The following is a 20,837-nucleotide window of genomic DNA, read 5'->3' on the forward strand; positions in this document are numbered from 1 at the left end:
AGTCCGGGGTTAGTTTCATTCAAATCATGCAAACTAGAGTCCAAAACAAGAGGAAAAGTGTTAGAAAAAGTAGATACGCTGGAGACGTAACATGCGCCATGACAATGCCTAACAACCGCCACTGCTATATGTGCCTCCCAGATGCCATTGCCCTCTAGGGCCTTGATGTGCATCTCAGTCAATGCAGATCCGGTCTTGGAGGTTCTCACTGGTAGTGGCGAGGGAGAGAGCACTACACGTCGCACGACCTCCGCATTAAACTGAGCAAATGCCCGGTGCATTGTCATCAACATATTCGAGCTACACTAGCTCGTGAATGCCGCCGCATCTGATCCGCATGCAAGAGTGCAAGATCCGCGCGTCCCGACCGACGGGTGCCCACCGCACAAATTGGAGAGGGAGCATCCCTAACAAATTGGGTGTGTCTAGTTCTCAGTCGACTGAGATTTATTCAAGTCTCAGTCATGTGATATAGTATATACAGGGAAAAAGAAAAAATTAAAAAGATAAATTATGTACGAATCTCCATGCAAGATCAAAAGAATATAGCATCGACTGAGACATAACGAAGTCTCAGTCGACTGAGACTTTGCAAAACTGTAACAGATTTGGTGAGAGCCCACTGCCACCACGATGAAGGCCAGTGGCAGCAGGGACGAGGGGGTGAAGCAGGTTAGGACGGCGGTTCTAGGGTTTCCTTAGCGCTGCTTGGGAGGAGCGACGCAATTGGGTCAGGTACTCAGGTTAGGTGGCTCCTAGTGAATCAAAGATCTGATCGGCAAGGAACTGTAGTGTATCCTAGATTCCATCAAAAGATCTATAACATACAAAGAACAAGAGAGATAATTTACCCAGGCACCCAAGACGGGGAAAAGCCCTACGTCATGCCTTTTACACTTCTATTATATCTCTAGAGAGTACAGGGATGTGAAAACCTAATCTAGATGGGGTATAAACTAGGGTACGACAATGTTGATGTGCTCCTATCTGGTGGTAGCGATTTCTTGTCTTGAAGGTTAGATTGTAAGAGACGTTATCCCTCTTTCTCATTTCCCCTTGTAATAGTATCTTTCCATGGTAGGCAGAGCTTTGCCCATCTCCGAGTTGGAGTCAGGGGCAGCCTCTTGCTTAAGGAAACATATGTTGAGTCAGTACGGGTGCCGGATCCTATCGACAAATTCCAATCATGTACGAGTCCTATACTGTATGAATTAATTAGGGTGCGAGCATTCTACAACAGCACTCAGACTTCGTATATGCATACATACACATAGTGATACGATACTTGTAAGTATTTTACTATACTCACCATCACCTTTGACTTTTAACACGATTCTACGATTATTTTAGTCAACCCCCCCCCCCCCCCCCCCCCCTCTCCCCCCGCGCGGTGGAAATCTTGCAAAATATACCTGGAGAGTCATAGTAGTTCCATTCGAACTCACTAGGCCCACAAAGGATAACAACTTGTCAAATAACGCCTGATGGCATGCGGAGCTTCATAGAGTGTGGATGTTCAGTAGCGTGCATTGGGGTGCCTGAAAGTTTGACGGCGTGCGGGTCGCCTGATGGTGTGCAGATGCTTGATAGCCTACGAAGTGCTTGATGGATTGGTGGCATGCGGTTGAGTGGCTGACGGCTTGACAACATGCGGAGCTCGATGACCCGACATGCCGTAGGAATATTTAGCTCATGATATGAACTGATGGCATATTTAGTTTGTGTAATTTATAAATAGCATACTCACTTTATGACTTATGTAGGGCACCGTTGTGTGCTTAATGTTTATTGCAAAGAGGATGAATTACAGAAGTTTACGAATGTTCGTTTTAATATTCCAAATGTGGTAGTTCGAATATAGTGGCAACCCGCTGATTCAGATTCTTGATCATGAATGTATGAATAATGTAGGTACATATACTTGGCAGACTTGATGCACTTCATGAGGCAGGAGGAAGCCATCAAAGCAATGGATCATTTTGAAGGAGGACAGGAGTACAATAGGATCAGCAAGAGGTCTCTTAAGAACTGGATGGTAATGATCTTATTACCTTTCTAGCATAAATGTATGGATTGTTCTGTAGGTGAATGCATTTAGAGAACGCAAAGCTCTTGCCCTAACACTTAATGATACAAAAATTGCAGTATCCACGCTCAACCAGATGACTAATGTTGTTGGTGGCACCATCGTGTTTGTTCTTTGGCTTTTTATTCTTCACATAGCAACAACGAATTTTCTTGTCTTCCTCAGTTCACCGTTTTTGGTGGCAATTATTGTACTTGGAGACGCTTTGAAATCAATTTTTGAGGCAATTGTTTTCTTATTCGTGATGCATCCTTTTGATGTTGGTGACCGCTGTGAAATTGAGGAAGTTCAGGTATGATAATCTTTTTGTTGCTCCTTTCTCATTGAATCTAATATTAGCTTGCACTCATTCGCTCAAGTTTTAACCACATAAAATTCAGGTCGTTGTTGAGGAAATGAATATCTTGACAACAGTCTTTCTCCGATATGACAACCTGAAGATATACTATCCAAACAACATACTGGTGACCATACCGATTATGAACTTTTACAGGAGTCCGGATATGGGAGAAGGAATTGACTTCTATATTCACGTTGCCACACCGGTGAAACTAGCAGTAATGAAGGAAAGAACACGACGGTACGTATTAGTGCCTTTATTCCATGGTTTGATCAAATCTGGTTTGTTAACAACTGAACTATCCGCATGCTGACAATTAACGTCAAACATAATGTTGTAAGTTTCCATATGTTGCTTACTTGTGTCATTTAGTACTCTCTCCGTCCTAAAATAAGTGTATCTACTTTAGTACAACTTCATACTAAAGTTAGTTCAAAGTTAAAACACTTATTTTTAGACGGAGCGAGTATACCACATAGAACTAACCAATTTTTTTTACTTGTGACTCCAGTTACATCACCAACAAGAAAGAGCACTGGTACCCCGGGGCGATGGTTGTCCTCCGTGATGTAGATGAGACCAACAAGCTAAAAGTATCCATATGGCTCTGTCACACGCTCAATTTCAAAGACATGGGGATGAGGTACGTGAGGAGGGAGCTGGTGCTCCAAGAGATTATCAAAGTTCTCAAGGACCTCGACATTGAGTACCAGATGCTACCACTTGACGTGAACGTGCGGAATGCCCCTCCTATTGAATCCACAAGGATGCGAACAACATGGAATTACTCCTGAAGGAGTGAACGTTCACGACGCATTTCCTATCCAGTTTGAGCGGTGAGGGGTACAAGAGCTCTTGCTAGCAACTGGCAAGTAGAGCATGATATGAGCCTCTGCATGCCTAATTCAGATCACTTGGTTCAGCCTGTAGTTAGTGTGCTGTGTAGTATCTAAGCTTTGGAATTCAATAAGATCAACTTATAAAAAAAATTCCAAGTATTTATAGAAGACACGCATGCGTGCGTGTATGTGTGCATTGCGTTCTTTGTGGCTCATGTCTCCCTATAGTCCCTACCACTACTATTTACCCCCTCCGTCCTATAATATAAGATATTATTATAACAAATGTACTCATATATGGATTGTAATAACATGTTATATTTGGGGATGAAGGGAGTATTATTTAGTTAATATTTAATGGATGTGCTACTCGGTTAGGTAATAGATTTTTTATTTGAGTCTATGGTCAGGCTATAGATACTCTGTAGCTTTTGTATACTTTGAAAATTCAGTAGGAATAAGGAAAACATTTGATGGATGCCTCTTTAGAAACATTGTGGTATATGGATGATCGCCTCAGGTTGCCTAAACGGACTGACTCAAATGTGCAACCCCATTACAATCAACATTTCCCAGCCCTTTAGGGTGGCCCTTGAAATCGACGGGCCATGGTGTATCGAACACATTGTGTGCGCTCTATATGGATGTTTTGGTCACACAAGCCGAGTTCCTCCCCACCTGTATCGATGCCGCACCCCAACTTAACCCGAGTTGCATCGTCCCAACTTTGTCACCTGCGGGATGCCATTTTCCGCCTGGGCTGCTCCCGCGGGTGGCAAGGCGGAACCCTAGCCGCTCCGCTGCCGGCTCCGGCCTCCTCTCCTCCTCCCCTCTCCCTTGCCGCCCTCGGGCAAAGCCTGGTGGACGTCGGTGGCGATGGGCCACCTCCCCCCTAAATTAGCCCTTGAAATCGACCAAGGAGAGCTACCATGGGCCATGGTGTGCAAGATCTTCTAAATTTGAGTAATTTGGGCTTGATACCCCTTTGGCACCTTACATACTTGAATTGAAAACAGTGGACTGTCATCCGTGAATAACAGATGGTTCACCAGGGGTGCCGATGGAGCCACCTTGATACCTTTGATGTGTGATGTCTAAGATGTTGATACCAAAGGGCACAAAAAGCACTATGCTGCTAGCAAGGAAAGATAAGACGTACGAGATTGAATCTACCTGTTTTATGCGCCTTGATGATTCAAGCTCATCGAACTTGCTCTTATTAAATAGGACAGAAAAAAAGACTGAGCTAACCATGCCCATAACCGTTGATATCCACTGGGTAGGCAAAGTTGAGAAAGCAAACTGTAAATACTAACTAGCATAGATGCATGGAGGCTAACTATCCTAAGCCAACATTCTTAAACACCAAGGGCCCATATTCTCCTGGAGTAAAAATATATCGTATGCTGCGGTGGGCACTAATCATACGCCAAAAAACTAGTCCCATGGTCCCGTCCGATGGTCCAATCGAATGCTAGGAATCATTAGTACTCACTCCGTAAAGAAATATACAAGTGACTACTCTAGTGATCTAAACGCTCTTATATTTCTTGTGTCCTAGTGGTTCTTGGTAGTGACAGCCGAAGCCTTTCTTAACTATTGGAACCAATGGATGGCGGTGTCGGCGCTTCAACAAGCGACGGCAAGAATGCTCCGGAGACAGCAGTTGCAGAGGTCGTCGTCCATCCGGCCTCTTCGAAGGAGAAGACTCAGATCGTGAGGAGGATACAGGAGAAGAAAGAGGAGTTGTATGGCATACATGATGCATCGACCTGACCATATTTATGCATAGCCGTGTGGCTCCCACACACACGCTCGCATCGTAGACCACATGGTTGTCCACATTGACATAGTAGACAACTGTGCGCTTGGGGTTTCCAGCACCGGCCAATTTAGCTTCGGGCTTTGTATCGAACACATTGTGTGCGCTCTATACAGATGTTCTGGTCACTCAAGCCGAGTTCCGCCCCACCTGTATCGATGCCGCACCCCAACTTAACCCGAGTTGCATCGTCCCAACTTTGTCACCTTCGGGATGCCATTTTCCGCCTGGGCTGCTCCCGCGGGTGGCAAGGCGGAACCCTAGCCGCTCCGCTGCCGGCTCCGGCCTCCTCTCCTCCTCCCCTCTCCCTTGCCGCCCTCGGGCAAAGCCTGGTGGACGTCGGTGGCGATGGGCCACCTCCCCCCCCCCTGCGGGGGTGCATGCAGCGCGGGCTGCAGAGGTCGTGCGGGGGCGCGGCGCTCGCATGGGGGGCGCGGGGGCAAACCATGATGTCGTGACGGTGAGGCTGCTGGACTGATTGTGGCTGTGGCTATGCGAAGGTGGCGGCGGGGCTCGGTTGGCGCACTGTTTTCCGTTGGCGGCGCGGGAGGTGGTCAGTGACAAGCCTGGGCAGGCTAGGTGCACCGTCTTGGCACTTTGGCGGCGGTGTGGGGTGCTGCCGATGGTGCATGAGGTCTGGATGTCGGGCGTGCTCGGGGAGTCGGTGGTGGATATGCCAGCCCGATCTGGTGTGGGTGGCTCCTCTGGTCGGCTGATCTTGAGCTACGCGGATGGGGGTGGTGCAGGCCAGCCCTCTCCGGTGGCCTAGGTTGTTGGTGGTGGTGCGGCGTGGTGGTGTGCATTGGTTAGGTTTGTCCAGCGGCGAGATGCCACAGTGATGAGCTTGACCAGGGCGCAGGCGCAGCGAGTCTATGGGGGCAGCGGCGCTCTCTGGTGGTCCTGCGCCGCGGGCGTCGCGAGATGGCGGTGGTTGTGGACAATCTCTTCTCCTAGGTTCGGGCACTAGATGGTACTGAGGAAATCTTGCTTACCTGCTGCTGCTATGTTCACCTCATTTCGTAGGATCTACTAGCCACCATGGGTTTGTTTTTCAACCGGGAACTGCATCGTCTCTCCTTTTGTCCCGACTCACTACTCCCTTTGCTGTGGAAAGTCTCGACCTTGGTAGTCAAAAGTAGATAATACATGATTTTATTGCTTGATTCTATTGCTTATAGAATTTATTCATAATCTAGGTCTGAGAACAGCAGGTTAATTCCTTTTTTTCTTGGCTCATTGGTGAAAAGATTAGTCTTATACCTGAGAATGCCTTTTTTGTTTACCTTCGAAGTGTATTGATTTTTCAATTTTGCTGTTGCAAAAATTGCCATTGCTCTCTGTATGCTAGCTCAAAGGTTAGGTGGTACTGTTATGTGTGTTGTTAGCAGTCCCATTGGCAAGTCATTGAAAAACTGTAAAGGTTAATGTCCATGTAATTTTTACCCTTTCTAGCTATGTGCCTTCTGGATATGCAGTATATGTATGAGAAGATGATACCTATTATTTTCTCAGTGGTAGTTATGCACATTTGATCATGACTTTATGAGTGAATTGGAGTATAATATCTTGAAACTCGATATCTCAAATGTTGACTCGTTTTCCATGCTTGATGTGTTGTAGCTTGAAGTTGCCGTATCATCCAGCTGTGGTTGAAGTTGTAGCCCGCTGATACAAGCCACCTTTGACAAATTATTTTTGTGGTAAGCATTCCGTTTAAGAAGCAAGTCACTCATCTTCTATTTTGAAGATGTAAGTAATGATTTTCTTAATGGTGCCAACCTATTCGAGTTATTGCTTCACACATTGAGAAATCCTTGTGGCGGAAGGAAGGAAGTCATATATCATAGCTGCAGTGAAGTGCAAGGCAGAACCTATATGAGGTAGCTCTTACACCTCAGCAATCTACATGCTTCTCTTGATGTGGTGATTAGCGCACAAATAATATGATGTGTTGGCTGTTATCTAATTATTAGCCATTGTCATTTCTCAGTTGATGAACTGCTTGCTGTATGTTACATAAGCAAGTTATATTGTATGTTGTCTCTCATTGTTGTGAGATAATTTGTAACTGATGTATTTATATCTACAAACACATAGCTATTATGGCAGACCGTACATGGATGTATAGTGGTTGGCAACGTGGTAAAGCCCCCTCTAATGAATGGATTGAAAATAGTAAACATTTCTTCATGCCTTCTCTACTGTCGGTGTAACTGAAGGTAACACCATCAAGTGTCCATGCCCATGCATGAAGTGTCGGAACCACTTTAGCCATGAAAGGGACACAATAGAGTTGCACTTGTGTTACAATGGGTTTAAGGAAAACTATGAAATATGGACTGCACATGGTGAGAGCCATGGTGTTAGGGGTGAAGAGTCTGGGCCTTCGTTAGATCATGAGAATATCTTAATTGACCAGATGGACAGAATGTTAATTGACCTGGCTGGTCCGCACCCCCCACCTATTCAGGAGGAGCCATCTGCGCCTGCCCAAGCCTTCTATAAGATGGTTGCTAGTGCCGACGAACCAGTCCATGAGAACACAACACACTCACATCTTTCTGCTATTGCTCGTTTGCTAGCTTTAAAGTCACAGTACAACATGTCCATTGTAAACTATGATGCTTTCTTGCAACTTATCCATGAACTTCTCCCCGGAGAGTCTAATATGGCCAAGGATTTCTACCATTCCAAGAAATTAGTCGAGGGCCTAGGTATGCCATATGTGAAAATTGATGTGTGTAAGAACAATTGTATGTTATACTACAAAGATAACTTGCACAAAGAAAAGTGTGACTTTTGTGGTACCTCCCGCTACGAAGAAGGCCAAAATAAAGTTCCACGTAAAATTCTGCGGTACCTCCCCCTTACAGAAAGACTACAAAGGCTATATGCACATGAGGATACAGCAAAAGATATGCGATCACATAGGCCTTCTACTTCTGGTAACATGGTTCATCCATGTGATGGGGAAGCATGGCAACAGTTCGATAAGGATTTTCCGTCGTTTTCGGGGGACCCAAGAAACGTGAGATTAGTTTTCTCAATGGATGGTTTCACACCGTTTCGTGTAAATGCTGCCCCGTACTCATGTTGGCCAGTGTTTGCTTCTCCATTAAATATCCCTCCTGGCAAGCTCTTGAAGAAATAGTACATATTCCTGTCCCTTGTTATTCCAGGTCCTGAACATCCTGGGAAGAAACTTAGTGTCCTGATGCAGCCTTTAGTTGATGAACTTATGGAACTATGGGAGGGACGACAAACTTGGGATGCTTCTCTGAAGCAGAACTTCCCTATGTGGGCTGCGTATCTATGGTCGGTCCATGATTTCCCTGCTCTTGGTATGGTTGCTGCATGGAGCACCCATGGTAAGCTAGCCTGCCACATATGCTTGACTGATTCCAATGCATTTCAGCTCCAATATGGACATAAGCCTTGTTGGTTTGATTGCCATAGACGCTTTCTACCTATACATCATGAATTCAGATACCAAATCAATGCATTTAGAAAGAACACAATAGTGCTTGAGGGGCCACCAAGGCGTCTAACGGGAGAGGAGTTGTGTGCTCACATGTACAACAATGTAGCTGTTACAAAAAACTATGGCAAGTTGCACAATTGGACCCACATAAATTGCTTTTCCCAACTTGAGTACTTCCCTAAGTTAAAGCTCCCACACAACATTGATGTGATGCACAATGAAAAAAATGTGGCTGAAGCTATATGGAACACATGCTTGGATATACCTGGCAAAACCAAAGATAATGTGAAGGCAAGGCAAGATTTAGCTGACATTTGTGATCGTCCTAATATGCATTTGAAGCTTAGGAACAATGGAAAGTGGTTTAAGACAATGACACCATTTTGCATTGGTAAGGATGACACTATAACCATTCTCAAATGGTTCCGAGAACTAAAATTTCCTGATGGATATGCAGCGAACATATCACGTGGAGTTAACTTGTTTCAAAGAAAAGTCTTTGGCCTGAAAAGTCATGACTACCATATCTTTATCGAGCGCTTGCTCCCTGCTACCTTCCGTGGCTTCCTTCCTGAGGATATATGGTTCTGTTTGGCCGAGCTAAGTTTTTTCTATAGGCAATTGTGTGCAAAACAACTTAGCAGAGATGTTGTATGTTCAATGGAAGAGAATGTTGCTGTGCTTCTTTGCAAATTAGAGAAGATCTCCCCTCCTGGTTTCTTTAATCCCATGCAACATTTAATCATACCTCTTCCCTATGAGGCTCGACTAGGAGGACCTGTTCTATCTCGATGGATGTACCCCTATGAGAGGTAAATATGAAACTATTAGCTTATCATATAAAATACTATGTGTTAAGTTTACATTTTTAATCCAAAGTTGTTGATCTGTACGTGTAGATGCATTGGAAATCTTAAACCAAAAGTGCGTAATAAGGCTCGGGTTGAGGGTTCTATTGTTGAAGCTTATCTAGTTGAGGAGACCACAAATTTTCTATCATTGTACTTCAATCCTAAAGCCCATTCAGTTAGAAATAAGGCGCCTCGATATGATGATGGCGCCTCTTCGTTTGCCCCTGCATGTGATCTTGATATATTTCAATGCTCCGGACGATGCGTTAGCCCTCGGGGATATCGTACTCTTACAAGAGAGGAGTTCAAGGTTGCTCTCCTATATATATATTAACCAACATACCAGAGATGGATGATTTCTTCAAGTACGTATTCAAGTTAGATAAGTTAACTCTTAGTTTTTAATTTTCTGTTACACAACTAATACCAAAAATTTTATTGCTAGACAATTTGATAAAGAACAATGGAAGAGCATAACCAAACCCACACCAAAGCAAATTCGTGAGTTAAGATTAAATGGTTGGAAATCAGGTCGCGGTCCGGATTTTTTTCACTGGTTTAAAACACATGTAATGTTCCTGGACATATGAAACTCAACTATTGTTAGCCTCAAAACTCATTTAGCACTGACAAAAGTACCTATTCCTTGCAGTGTATGGAATCATCTAATATTCACAATGCTTTGCGCCAAATGTCTTATGAATTTCGTAGTAGAGTTAGAAGGTATGGCATCTATGATGTCAATGGGTATAGGTTCCGGTCAGAGTTGTATGAAAGTGAGAAACCAGGATTATCAACAATTAATACTGGTGTGTGTGTGTCTTCTTTGGATGAAAATGACAATGTGCTCGAGTACTATGGTGTGATTAAAGACATCTTCAAAATAACTTGGGAAGGAAGCATGCAACTCGAGCTAGTTTTATTTGATTATCACTGGTTTGACCCTACACCTGATGGAGTTAAACGGACTGAGAAGTTGGGCTTGGTGGAGGTTAAACACACATCTCGGCTGTCAAATTTTGATCCATTTGTCCTGGGAAGTCAAGTTGGTCAAGTATATTATCTGTTGTACGCATGTCAGACCAGACCAGATCTATTGGGCTGGTCGATTGCGTATCATGTTCCTCCACATGGCTATCTTCCTCCTAATGGAAGCAATGATGAAGGACCAAGAGATGACATTTTTGTCTATCAAGAAGATGGTTTGGAAGGCACCTTTGTGATAGACTTAGGGATTGACCTGGAAGTCACAACATCATTGATATCAGATGAGATTGAGATTACTGATCCAAAGGATCTGGAACGGTTAAAGAAGCAATAAGAAGGTGTACAAGTTAGCGACAGTGAGGATGAAGATGAAGATGATGAAGTAGACGATGACCTCGAGCATGAAACCCCATCTTACGACCCAAATGATTTCTGACTTTGTGCTTCTAAAACTTAGTTGTTTGTTATAATATTTTGTGTAAGTTTTATTATGTTTACTGCTAGCAATTAATTGTATATATTAGTGATGCACTGGATCTAATGTCTAAATGTAATGATGCAGGATGACCGGCACAATTCGCCACACCAGATTACGTCATAAGGCTGCTAGCAACTCAAATGGTAGTTGCACCAACTCTAATGGTAGCAACTCCCAAAGGACCTCGCTAAGAATGCCTCCTAATGGTCGCAAGGTCCAACTCGAACCTAACGGTGAAACATAAGTATTAATTAGTTATATCCATTCTTTCCTGAAGCGTTAAAATTTAGTGTAAGTGCTACTTATCACATTGCTGCCATACATGGCATATGCCTATAAAAGAGCTAGTTGGAAATATGTTGACATATATTAATTTTATCTCTAGGAAAAAAGGTTAAGACATTTTACTTGCATTATGTATAGGCAATTTAAATATCTTGGTGGCAATCCCAATGGATACAAATATGGTTCAGAGTTGGGAGTCATTCTCAAACGGGAATATCCAGGTTTAGTTAAGTACATGGACGATAGTGGTGTAACTAGAAGCCGCCCAGCATTAGAATGGGAGGACTACTATCTTGTGCATGAGGATGAAGGTGTTTCCAATGCTGACCGGGTGAAGCAAGAATTTTGGGTGAGTAAAATTTACTTCAACTTCGCATCAAGTAATAGTTGTCCATGTCTAATTCATACTATGTTTGTCCTATTAGCGTTGCTTTGAAGTTACCGAGTCAAATAGGGTGGAGGCTGATCGTATTTTAGAAAGCTATGCGAGGAGGAAAGTGAAAGACATCTTGTACCAAGCTCGTGTGGATGCAGTCAAGATATATTATGATGACCATGGAGAGGAGCTTGATGACAAGATGGCATGTGCAAGGGAACTTACGTTAGAACAATACTTAGCTAGCAGAGTTGATTGGTTTAGTCCTACTGTATGGCCTCATATTTGTAGTTATTGGTGCTCAAAAGAGTTCAAGGAAGCAAGGTGCAGAGGCCAAAAATCCCGCTTGCAATCCAAAGATGTTGCTCAAAATCGCGGAGGTTCACGACCATTCACGGAGTATAGGCAATTTTTGGTTAGACATGAACTGAATATACATTTCACTACATTTTATCTTTAGTGGTTGTAGCATGCTTTGACTTAACTATCTGTTTGCACTTGTAGGAACATAAGTTTGGACCTGAGAAGGCCACCATAATGAACACATATGCTGTGATGAAATCTGGTATGGAAAACCTCGATGAAAATGGCAATAGTGGTGCAATCAGCAGCCAGAAAGCACAAAAACACCTTGTATGTTCCGTCTCCTATCCCTTTTTTATGTTAACTGGTCATTTATGTGCAACATGAGTTTATTATTGTTGTTTTAGGATGATTATTCTACTAGTATGAAGGAAGCCTATCCAGAGAATTGGCAGGACATGGATTTGGATGAAAGGGTCTTGTACAACACATAAGGTGGCATGCCTCATGGCCGTGTAGCGATTGCATCTGGTGCTGTGAAGAAAGTTGTTGTTCTTTCCGCTGCTAGGGCAACAAATCTGAAGCCATCTACTTCCATTGCTTACTAATACGTCTCCAACGTATCTATGTTTTTTGATTGCTTCATGCTATATTATATTCTGTTTTGGTCATTAATGGGCTTTATTATAGACTTCTATATTATTTTGGGGACTAACCTATTAACCAGAGGCCCAGCCCAGATTTGCTGTTTTTGCCTATTTCAGAGTTTTGCGGAGTCCAAACGGAATGAAACCTTCGGGAACGTGATTTTCAGAACAAACGTGATCCATAGGACTTGGACCCTACGTCAAGAAAGCAACCAGGAGGGCATGAGGTAGGGGGCGCGCCTACCCCCCTTGGGCGGGCCCTCCACCCTTGTGGGGCCCATGTTGCTCCACCGACGTACTTCTTCCTCCTATATATACCTACATACCCCCAAACTACCAGATACGGAGCCAAAAACCTAATTCCACCGCCGCAACCTTCTGTCCCCGTGAGATCCCATCTTGGGGCCTTTTCCGGCGTCCTGCCAGAGGAGGCATTGATCACAGAGGGCTTCTACATCAACACCATAGCCTCTCCGATGATGTGTGAGTAGTTTACCTCAGACCTTCGGGTCCATAGTTATTAGCTAGATGGCTTCTTCTCTGGATCTCAATACAAAGTTCTCCACGATTCTCGTGGAGATTTATTCGATGTAATCTTCTTTTGTGGTGTGTTTGTTGAGACCGATGAATTGTGGGTTTATGACCAAGTTTATCTATGAACAATATTTGAATCTTCTCTGAATTCTTTTATGTATGATTGGTTATCTTTGCAAGTCTCTTCGAATTATCAGTTTGGTTTGGCCTACTAGATTGATCTTTCTTGCAATGGGAGAAGTGCTTAGCTTTGGGTTCAATCTTGCGGTGTCCTTTCCCAGTGACAGCAGGGGCAGCAAGGCACGTATTGTATTGTTGCCATCGAGGATAACAACATGGGGTTTATTTCATATTGCATGAGTTTATCTCTTTACATCATGTCATCTTGCTTAAAGCGTTACTCTGTTCCTATGAACTTAATACTCTAGATGCATGCTGGATAGCGGTCGATGTGTGGAGTAATAGTAGTAGATGCAGGCAGGAGTCGGTCTACTTGTCTCGGACTTGATGCCTATATACATGATCATACCTAGATATTCTCATAACTATGCTCAATTCTATCAATTGCTCAATAGTAATTTGTTCACCCACCGTAATACTTATGCTCTCGAGAGAAGCCACTAGTGAAACCTATGGCCCCCGGGTCTATTTTCCATCATATTAATTTCCCGTCAACAAGCTATTTCTGGCGCCGTTTATTTTGTTTTCTTTACTTTTACTCTTTATCATAAAAATACCAAAAATATTATCTTATCATCTCTATTAGATCTCACTTTCGTAAGTGACCGTGAAGGGATTGACAACCCCTTTATTGCGTTGGTTGCGAGGTTTTTATTTGTTTGTGCAGGTGCGAGGGACTCGTGCGTGGCCTCCTACTGGATTGATACCTTGGTTCTCAAAAACTAAGGGAAATACTTATGCTACTTTACTGCATCACCCTTTCCTCTTCAAGGGAAAACCAACGCAGTGCTCAAGAGGTAGCAAGAAGTATTTCTGGCGCCGTTGCCGGTGAGTCTATGCAAAAGTCAACATACCAAGTACCCATCACAAACTCTTATCTCTTGCATTACATTATTTGCCATTTGCCTCTTGTTTTCCTCTCCCCCACTTCACCCTTGCTGTTTTATTCGCCTTCTTCCCGTATGCCTTTTTGTTTGTGTTTCCATGTGCCTCCTATTTGCTTGCTAAAAATCTATTGATATGGATCCACTTAAAGTGTTCTACTTGGATCATCTTCGATCCTTATGCGCTCGTGCTGAAACCCCAACTAGCCTAGTTGATGGGAAATCTTTAGATGAGCATGCTCATTATGTGCGTCACCGTTTGTTTGAAAAAGGGAGACTCTTATGGAATCTTTGTGAAATTTATGATTTTACTTGTTGCTCTAAAAACATTAAGAAACACATTCCCTACCAATGTGAGTTTAGTGATAATGGAATCGTATCTTCATATGCTAGGGGTGTTTATAATTACTATGATGTTCAACAAATTGAAGAATTTGTTGCTTTTAAGGGTGCTTATGAAATTGCTTCTTTGATTGAAACGTATGGTGCTACTCTTTACAAATCTGAAAATTTTGCCATACTTAAATATTGTTATGATAATTATGCTTCCAATGCCTATGTTAAACCATATATTGAGGACTCCTCCGCTAACCAAGAAGAAGCTAATATTTCGCAGGAGTCTATGAAAGAAGAAAATAATGATATGCATGAATCTATAGATAATTATGATTCCGATGATTTGATTGAAATATCCCTTGATGAACATGATGCTTGCTATTCTTGTGGCCATGATGCCAATATTTATGAAGATGAATTTTCTATAGTTCCTGATGTTAAACATGAGATCATTGCTATTGCACGCATACTTGATAGTTCCTTCGATGAAAAGCATGATTGCAATGATTTTACTATAAATTCTCTTGATGACAATTGTGCTAATAATATGCAAAACCCTAAGATTGGGGATGCTAGTCTTGCTATGTCTACTACTTGTTGCAATGATCATGATTGGGGTGATTCTTCTTATGATCTTGAAAATTTATTTAAGCTCCATGATGAATATGAGATTGATAATAATGTTTGCAATAATATTGAAAGCGGGTTTGGAAGAGTGTCAACTTTAAATCCCACATATTTGGAGAATGTTCAATCTTATGGTATTTTTGATAAAAGTGGGTTTGGAGAGGTCATGACTTTAGTTAATGATAATCCCACTATTTTGGAAGAGTGTCAACTTCGCATGCATGTGGATCGTGTTGAATATGTTATGTGACAGCTATATTGCCGAATTTGCTTATGATCCTACATGTAATTATTATGAGATAGGAAAATATGGTCGTAGAAATTTTCATGTTACTAAATTACCTCTCGTTATGTTGAGATTGCTATTGTTTCTTTCCGCTTCCTTGCATATGGTAGTTTTTGCTTGCCTTGATAATTTGTTTGCTTATAAAATGCCTATGCATAAGAATTATGTTAGACTTAGATGTGTTTGTCACATGCTATATGATGCTCCTTTTGTGCTTCAATTCTTGTCTTTCATGTGAGCATCATTAAAATTATCAATGCCTAGCTAGGGGCGTTAAACGATAGCGCTTGTTGGGAGGCAACCCAATTTTATTTTTATTTTTTTGCTTTTTGCTTCTGTTTAGGAATAAATATTTGATCTAGCCTCTGGTTAGATTTGTTTTTATGTTTTAATTAGTGTTTGTGCCCAGTTAAACCTATAGGATCTTCATGGATGATAGTTATTTGATCTTGCTGGAAATTCCAGAAACTTTCTGTTCACGAAAAGAATTGTTGAAAATTATCAGAACGTGATATGATGTTGATTCCAATTTCAGCAGATCAATAAACAAATTTTTTAGGTCGTCCTATTTTGGCTGAAGTTTTAGAGTTCCAGAAGTTTGCGTTAGTTACAGATTACTACAGACTGTTCTGTTTTTGACAGATTCTGTTTTTCGTGTGTTGTTTGCTTATTTTAATGAATCTATGGCTAGTAAATAGTTTATAAACCATAGAGAAGTTGGAATAGAGTAGGTTTAACACCCATATAAATAAAGAATGAGTTCATTACAGTACCTTGAAGTGGTTTTTTGTTTTCTTTCGCTAACGGAGCTCACGAGAGTTTCTGCCAAGTTTTGTGTTGTGAAGTTTTCAAGTTTTGGGTAAAAGATTTGATGGATTATGGAACAAGGAGTGGCAAGAGCCTAAGCTTGGGGATTCTCATGTCACCCCAAGATAATCTAAGGACACAAAAAAGAACAAAGCTTGGGGATGCCCCGGAAGGCATCCCCTCTTTCGTCTACTTCCATCGGTAACTTTACTTGGAGCTATATTTTTATTCACCACATGATATGTGTTTTGCTTGGAGCGTCTTGTATTATTTGAGTCTTTATTTGTTAGTTTACCACAATCATCCTTGTTGTACACACCTTTTGAGAGAGACACACTTGATTCGGAATTTATTAGAATACTCTATGTGCTTCACTTATATCTTTTGAGCTATATAGTTTTTGCTCTAGTGCTTCACTTATATATTTTAGAGCACGGTGGTGGAATTGTTTTATAGAAACTATTGTTCTCTCATGCTTCACTTAGATTATTTTGAGAGTCCTAAAAAACAGCATGGTAATTTTCTTTAATTATAATAGGCATCCAAGATTAGTAAAAATTATCTCATGAGTGTGTTGAATACTATGAGAAGTTTGATGCTTTATAATTGTTTTGAGATATAAAGATGGTGATATTAGAGTCATGCTAGTTGAGTAGTTGTGGATTTGAGGAAAACTTGTGTTAAAGTTTGTGATTCCCGTAGCATGCACGTATGGTGAACCGTTATGTGATGAAGTCGGAGCATGATTTATTTATTGATTGTCTTCCTTATGAGTGGCGGTCGGGGACGAGCAATGGTCTTTTCCTACCAATCTATCCCCCTAGGAGCATGCGTGTAATAATTTGTTTCGATAACTAATAGATTTTTGCAACAAGTATATGATTTCTTTATGACTAATGTTGAGTCCATGTATTATACGCACTTTCTTCCTTCGACCATTGCTAGCCTCTCTAATACCGCGCACTTTTCACCGGTATCATACACCCACCATATACCTTCCTCAAAACAGCCACCATACCTACCTATCATGGCATTTCCATAGCCATTCCGAGATATATTGCCATGCAACTTACCACCGTTCCGTTTATTATGACACGCTCCATCATTGTCATATTGCTTTGCATGATCACGTAGTTGACATCGTATTTGTGGCAAAGCCACCGTTCATAATTCTTTCATACATGTCACTCTTGATTCATTGCATATCCCACTACACCGCCGGAGGCATTCACATAGAGTCATATTTTGTTCTAAGTATTGAGTTGTAATTGTTGAGTTGTAAGTAAATAAAAGTGCGATGATCATCATTTTTAGAGCATTGTCCCAAGTGAGGAAAGGATGATGGAGACTATGATTCCCCCACAAGTCGGGATGAGAATCCGGACGAAAAAAAAGAGGCCATAAAAAAAAGAGAAAAGGCCCAACTAAAAATGAGAGAAAAGAGAGAAGGGACAATGTTACTATCCTTTTACCACACTTGTGCTTCAAAGTAGCACCCTGATCTTCATGATAGAGAGTCTCCTATGATATCACTTTCATATACTAGTGGGAAATTTTCATTATAGAACTTGGCTTGTATATTCCAATGATGGGCTTCCTCAAAATGCCCTAGGTCTTCGTGAGCAAGCGAGTTGGATGCACACCCACTTAGTTTCCATTGTTGAGCTTTCAGATACTTATAGCTCTAGTGCATCCGTTGCATGGCAATCCCTACTCACTCACATTGATATCTATTAATGGGCATCTCCATAGCCCGTTGATACGCCTAGTTGATGTGAGACTATCGTCTCCCTTTTTGTCTTCTCCACAACCACCATTCTATTCCACATATAGTGCTATATCCATGGCTCACGCTCATGTATTGCGTGAAGATTGAAAACGTTTGAGAACACCAAAAGTATGAAACAATTGCTTAGCTTGTCATCAGGGTTGTGCATGATTTAAATACTTTGTGTGGTGAAGATAGAGCATAGCCAGACTATATGATTTTGTAGGGATAATTTTTTTTGGCCATTTTATTTTGAGAAGACATGATTGCTTAGTTAGTATGCTTGAAGTATTGTTATTTCTTATGTCAATATTAAACTTTTGTCTTGAATGTTTTGGATCTGAATATTCATACCACAATTAAGAGAATTAGATAGAAAATTATGCCAAGTAGCATTCCGCATAAAAAATTCTGTTTTTATCATTTACCTACTCGAGGATGAGCAGGAATTAAGCTTGGGGATGCTTCATACGTCTCCAACGTATCTATAATTTTTGATTGCTTCATTCTATTATATTCTGTTTTGGACATTAATAGGCTTTATTATATACTTTTATATTATTTTTGGGACTAACCTATTAACCGGAGGCCCAGCTCAGAATTGTTGTTTTTTTTTGCCTATTTTAGAGTTTCGCAGAAAAAGAATATCAAACGGAGTCCAAATGGAATGAAACCTTCGGGAACGTGATTTTCGGAACAAACGTGATCCAGAGGACTTGGACCCTACGTCAAGAAAGCAACCAGGAGGGCACGAGGTAGGGGGGCGCGCCTACCCCCCTGGGCGCGCCCTCCACTCTCGTGGGGCCCACGTTGCTCCACTGACGTACTTCTTCCTCCTATATATACCTACGTACCCCCAAACTACCAGATACGGAGCCAAAAACCTAATTCCACCGACGCAACCTTCTGTACCCGTGAGATCCCATCTTGGGGCCTTTTCCGACATCCTGCCGGAGGAGGCATTGATCACGGAGGGCTTCTACATCAACACCATAGCCTCTCCGATGATGTGTGAGTAGTTTACCTCAGACCTTCGGGTCCATAGTTATTAGCTAGATGGCTTCTTCTCTCTCTTTGGATCTCAATACAAAGTTCTCCACGATTCTCGTGGAGATCTATTCGATGTAATCTTCTTTTGCGGTGTGTTTGTTGAAACCGATGAATTGTGGGTTTATGATCAAGTTTATCTCTGAACAATATTTGAATCTTCTCTGAATTCTTTTATGTATGATTGGTTATCTTTGCAAGTCTCTTCGAATTATCAGTTTGGTTTGGCCTACTAGATTGATCTTTCTTGCAATGGGAGAAGTGCTTAGCTTTGGGTTCAATCTTGCGGTGTCCTTTCCCAGTGACAGCAGGGGCAGCAAGGCACGTATTGTATTGTTGCCATCGAGGATAACAACATGGGGTTTATTTCATATTGCATGAGTTTATCCCTCTACATCATGTCATCTTGCTTAAAGCGTTACTCTGTTCCTATGAACTTAATACTCTAGGTGCATGCTGGATAGCGGTCGATGTGTGGAGTAATAGTTGTAGATGCAGGCAGGAGTCGGTCTACTTGTCTCGGACGTGATGCCTATATACATGATCATACCTAGATATTCTCATAACTATGCTCAATTCTATCAATTGCTCAACAATAATTTGTTCACCCACCATAATACTTATGCTCTCGAGAGAAGCCACTAGTGAAACCTATGGCCCCCGGGTCTATTTTCCATCATATTAATTTCCCGTCAACAAGCTATTTCTGGCGCCGTTTATTTTGTTTTCTTTACTTTTACTCTTTATCATAAAAATACCAAAAATATTATCTTATCATCTCTATCAAATCTCACTTTCGTAAGTGACCGTAAAGGGATTGACAACCCCTTTATTGCGTTGGTTGCGAGGTTTTTATTTGTTTGTGCAGGTGCGAGGGACTCGTGCGTGGCCTCCTACTGGATTGATACCTTGGTTCTCAAAAATTGAGGAAAATACTTATGCTACTTTACTGCATCATCCTTTCCTCTTCAAGGGAAAACCAACGCAGTGCTCAAGAGGTAGCACTTACCGGAATGCTATCCAAGAGAATGAACAATTACGTGGTGCAAATGAGAGTCTAAAAAGGAAAACAGAAATACACGACCAATTGTTCAAGGTAATACAAATAACCTATACTAGATTCCTTGTTTAAGTTTGAATATATATGTTTTACCATAATCCATGGTATAATTTATTCTTGGCAGATGGTTTTTGCGAAGATGGGAGAAGAGCTACCGGAGTGCTTCCTTCTTGGTCGATCTAATGCTCATACACAGGTCAGTATATCCTACTGCTTGTTGGCTTCTGTTTGCTGGTGAAACTTACTACTTGTTGATTGCCTACTGCCAGTGTAGCTTATCATTTATTGCTAGTAAAACCTCTTGCTTGCTGATTGCCTATAAAGTTCTGATTAGCTGGAGCTTGTCTTGTTGGTTCAAGCTAGGAGTATTTCTAGATGTTTCTTTTGTATGAATGTGTGCCAGCATGCTAAGTAAGCTGTAGATCAGTTTTTCCATTTCATATCATGGTCAGGAATTTGTAGTTATTTAGTTCTAAGTTATCTTTCTAATTAAGTGGTTATTTAGCAGGCTTGGCCATGTTCTTTTCTGCTGATAGTAAACCTTGTATATTTTACTATGTTCGTTGGTGTATGGGATTATGAGATCTTATGCATTTTAGATAAAAGATTTAAGAAACATGAAGCACAACAGAAAGCAGAGATGTAAACACAACTTGCTTCTATTGAAATCTGGTCACTTTGAAAGCAAGACCTGCCCTGTTATAAAATGGTTGGAGATTACTGAAATATCTTCAAATAATGTGTTCTTCTATGCCTGTTCTCATCAAGTTGTGTATGACTTGTAGGGAAACACCGATTCATCTCATGTTAGTT

The 20,837-nt window shown here is 41.6% G+C and overlaps 1 protein-coding gene across 1 annotated transcript; it reads left to right on the forward strand.

Annotated features, from left to right (window-relative positions):
- Positions 1-283: 283 nt before the first annotated feature.
- LOC109742653 (mechanosensitive ion channel protein 5-like) lies at positions 284-3,299 on the forward strand. Its single transcript, XM_073506593.1, has 6 exons — positions 284-672; positions 1,220-1,287; positions 1,912-2,035; positions 2,085-2,378; positions 2,467-2,666; positions 2,938-3,299. Exons 1-6 carry the CDS (start codon positions 634-636, stop codon positions 3,218-3,220), a joined length of 1,008 nt encoding a protein of 335 aa, XP_073362694.1. The 5' UTR covers positions 284-633; the 3' UTR covers positions 3,221-3,299.
- Positions 3,300-20,837: the final 17,538 nt, after the last annotated feature.

Source organism: Aegilops tauschii, chromosome 1, assembly GCF_002575655.3.
Source record: "Aegilops tauschii subsp. strangulata cultivar AL8/78 chromosome 1, Aet v6.0, whole genome shotgun sequence".
Taxonomy (NCBI): Eukaryota; Viridiplantae; Streptophyta; class Magnoliopsida; order Poales; family Poaceae; genus Aegilops; species Aegilops tauschii.